This window comes from Argentina anserina, chromosome 6 (assembly GCF_933775445.1).
Source record: "Argentina anserina chromosome 6, drPotAnse1.1, whole genome shotgun sequence".
Lineage (NCBI taxonomy): Eukaryota > Viridiplantae > Streptophyta > Magnoliopsida > Rosales > Rosaceae > Argentina > Argentina anserina.
This window is the reverse complement of record NC_065877.1, coordinates 362397-365574: the sequence shown is the minus strand read 5'-3', so window position 1 is coordinate 365574 and position 3178 is coordinate 362397. Positions and strand designations below refer to the sequence as shown.

General features: G+C 41.6%; 1 protein-coding gene across 2 annotated transcripts; it reads right to left on the bottom strand.

The window, feature by feature from the left end:
* LOC126798294 (probable UDP-arabinopyranose mutase 5) lies at nucleotides 1–2811 on the bottom strand. 2 transcript variants are annotated; one of them, XM_050525218.1, is made up of 3 exons: nucleotides 2555–2811; nucleotides 1431–1560; nucleotides 1–1230 (listed from the first exon to the last, which is right to left on the bottom strand). In XM_050525218.1, the coding sequence occupies exons 1-3, from the start codon at nucleotides 2666–2668 to the stop codon at nucleotides 170–172; spliced, it is 1305 nt and encodes a 434-aa protein (XP_050381175.1). In that variant the 5' UTR covers nucleotides 2669–2811; the 3' UTR covers nucleotides 1–169. The 2 variants fall into 2 exon arrangements, with proteins under 2 accessions (XP_050381175.1, XP_050381174.1); XM_050525217.1 differs by lacking the exon at nucleotides 2555–2811 and having other exon boundaries at nucleotides 1–1341.
* Between the last annotated feature and the right edge of the window lie 367 nt (nucleotides 2812–3178).

The window sequence follows — 3178 nt, the reverse complement described above, 5'->3', positions numbered from 1 at the left end:
TTCTGAAAACAACAAACTTTTTTATTGCCAACACCATACTAGATATCAAATGCCTCATTATAGTTAGTCATAAGGGATAGATGAACATTAGGAAATCTATAGTTGTAAATTACTGTTAAAGACTTACAGAAAAGCTAAAACATAAAACTGGGGGATGAAAGCTCAACAATTAAGCTCCAGATGATGATCCCACTGATTTCCAGAGCTTCACCCACGCCTCCATGGCATCTGATGCACGAGCAAACATAGGATCCACCTTTCCCAGCTCCTCCTTAACTGTTTTTGCCATACTCACAACACAATCTTCAGCAGTAACTGCTGATCGTGGCAACCTAACTGATTGAAAGAAAGGGACCACTTCCTCCATCAGCTTCACCCCCTCCCACTCTTTCTTCAAGCTTTGAACTGCATCACCTCGCTCTTTCCTCCATACATAAGGCATCCCACTTTTTACACCAAGACCCAGGTGATCACATATAACTTTCACACACATGCCGCACCATATATCTTCCATCGTCTCCCACCTAAACTTTCCTTCTCCTGCCAACCTCAAAGCTGGGAACAGAGCTGGCCCAACCGCCTCACGATCAAAAGCGATGTTGATTCCACTTACAGGCAGCAAGGCTCTCACTGGAACAGTCATTACAGCATCCACATACCGAGAATTCCTCTGCTCTGGCTTAAGGGCCTGAGTTGGTGCATCAAGGTCTGCCAAATTGAGCCACAATCCACAGGATAGCCCGCATGTAACACCACTCCGCAGGCTGAATGGATAACCACGAACAAAATCTGCTCCTTTACGGAAAGGATCATAGAGTGTGTTGAAAAAGAAAGGGGTTGCTGGTGTTTTAAGGTTGGCTATGTGCTGTGCAACAACATCTACTAATTCACCATTGCTGTTTCTAGCTGGGGTGCAGTCATCATCAATTGAGAAAATATATTTTTTCCGTGATACCAGATAACCGAAGTACCTGCACGAGTAACCTGAGAAGACAATGGAGGTGGTAGAACCCACCATACGGGTTATGTCAGCTTTGGTATAGACTTTTGCATTATATCCTTCTGGAATTTGGAGTTCCTGTTTCATATCAGGATCTTTGACAATAATCAAATGGAACTGAGAGATAATTGGTCTCCATTCATCCAAGAATGATGTCAGGTCTGGGTTGATTGCTGCAACCACAATGTCAATCTCACTATCGTTGATGGTTGTATTCATCTTGAAAGACTCTGAGAGATCAGTACTGCTTGGCTCTGTTGAGTTATTTGATCTTTCACCTTAAAATTCGATACCAGTGGGCGAACATAAGTACACACAATCTCAAAACTTTTCAGAACACTCTGCAAGAGATCACGGGAGGTCAGAAGGAGAGTGCACCTAAATAAGCTAGAGGGTTAATGACAATGGAAATATTACAAATGTAACTTACTGGTAGGAAGGACAGGGCTATGGATCTGCCGGATATTAAGTGCCTCAATTAATGAAAGGACTTCATCCTTGCCAGTTGCTACGAATAGCTTCAAGACTTTCTCATTCAGCTTTCCAGCACTCAGAGTTTTCTGTCAAGAAAACAAGAATTACTATAGCAAAAAAGAAAAACTTTATCAAAAAACTCAAAAGATGGTCCAAAAACTATATAGTAGCACAGAAGCAACAAGTAGAATAAGACTTCAGCACCAAATTATGAAACGGATGCATTTCCATTTCTTGTGAATTGTCAAATTGAGCTCCCATTAAATGTAGTATATTATGAATGTCCATCATGCATACCATGGATCTTTAAGAAATAGAAACAAACACAGAATAACACAACGATGATCTTTCATAAGGGCATGCCTAATTTCACTGTGCACAATCATTTTCCATCTGTAGTAAATAGGGTTTCTATTATGCAGGGATAGCCTTCAAACATTCAAAAGGCTCTGCCATGCTCGAGATTTGCCACAGAAAGGACACCTTAAGAGTTGAAATCTTTTTACGAAAACTAGGCAAGGCCCGAATCAAACGCATCATCATATCAATCAACTGCCACTAGCAGTCTAGCACACACTTAACCAGCAACTGATATATCCACTTCACATGTCACCAGATTAACCTTGGCCAATTTCCCATTTTCCTCCAAAGAAAGAAACCCATTACATCACACCTCAACCCAAAAGCACTAAGTGAGTGACTGAAGCAAATTTATGAACAGCACAGACTTAACCATCATCATTTACGACTAAAGATTCAACCTTCAACCACACCCAGTACATATCTCACCACATCAAACTTCAACATTACACAAAAACAGAAAGAAATCCACTTTTCACATCCTCAAAGCCTCAAATCAAAAGCAGTTAATGAACAAATTAGGCAACCAAACTATGAGTCGCACACACTTAACCAGCATCAAAGATCCAAACTTTACACAAACCCAGATCAAATCTCACCAGATTAAAGCCTGCCCATTACCCCAAAACCATAAAGCAATCCATATTTCACAACAACCAAAGTGTTCAAACCAAAAGAACTCAATGACAAAGTAAAGCAAATACAGAAAAAGCGGAGTACCAAGAAGCGATCGCAGAGTATGTGGTCAGGAAGAGGAGAGAGATCGGAGATGTTAGAGATGTTGAGGAGAGCTGAGTCAATAGAGAGAGATAGCAGAGAAGGCGGAGTTCTCATTCACACTCATTCATATAAATACTTAGCTGGAAGCTTTAATATGAATCACACTCTCTCTCTCTCCTCTCACTCTCTCTCTCTCTCTAACGAAACCAACAAACGAGGTAAGGAGAAAGAATTGGTCCAACGTGTGAGCGAGAAACAGGAGCAGAGAGATCCCCCTCTCTTTTGGTTTTTCGAGATTTCTGTCTGTTTTCTCCGTCTCTGAGGTCAATCGACCACCTGTCTTCGGGTCTTTGCCGCCCCCGCGTGTCCACTCCCCGGGCTATGAAATAACATTTCAGTGATGTTCTGTTTGATTTGGGAACCAAGCTAGTCTTCATCGGCATTTCCTTTGTGATAACATTTGCTCTGATCGGACTTGCAAGTCCGATGGCCTGGCTTGGTATGTTAAACCTGCCATTTGGTGTAGTTTGGAGTGTTTGAAATACTAGGACTGATGTTCCACATTTGATTTGATTGATGCATGGAGAAATCAGAGAGGGGAGCACAACTTCTTCTCACAAGTCA

What these genes read in the sequence shown, in the direction of transcription:
- LOC126798294 (XM_050525218.1), bottom strand. Translation starts at nt 2,668, where the DNA reads ATGAGAACTCCGCCTTCTCTGCTATCTCTCTCTATTGACTCAGCTCTC. An exon ending in TACTCTGCGATCGCTTCTTG is followed by an intron (nt 1,561 to 2,554) that starts GTACTCCGCTTT and finishes TTTTCTTGACAG; the next exon opens with AAAACTCTGAGTGCTGGAAA. An exon ending in TAGCCCTGTCCTTCCTACCA is followed by an intron (nt 1,231 to 1,430) that starts GTAAGTTACATT and finishes CTGATCTCTCAG; the next exon opens with AGTCTTTCAAGATGAATACA.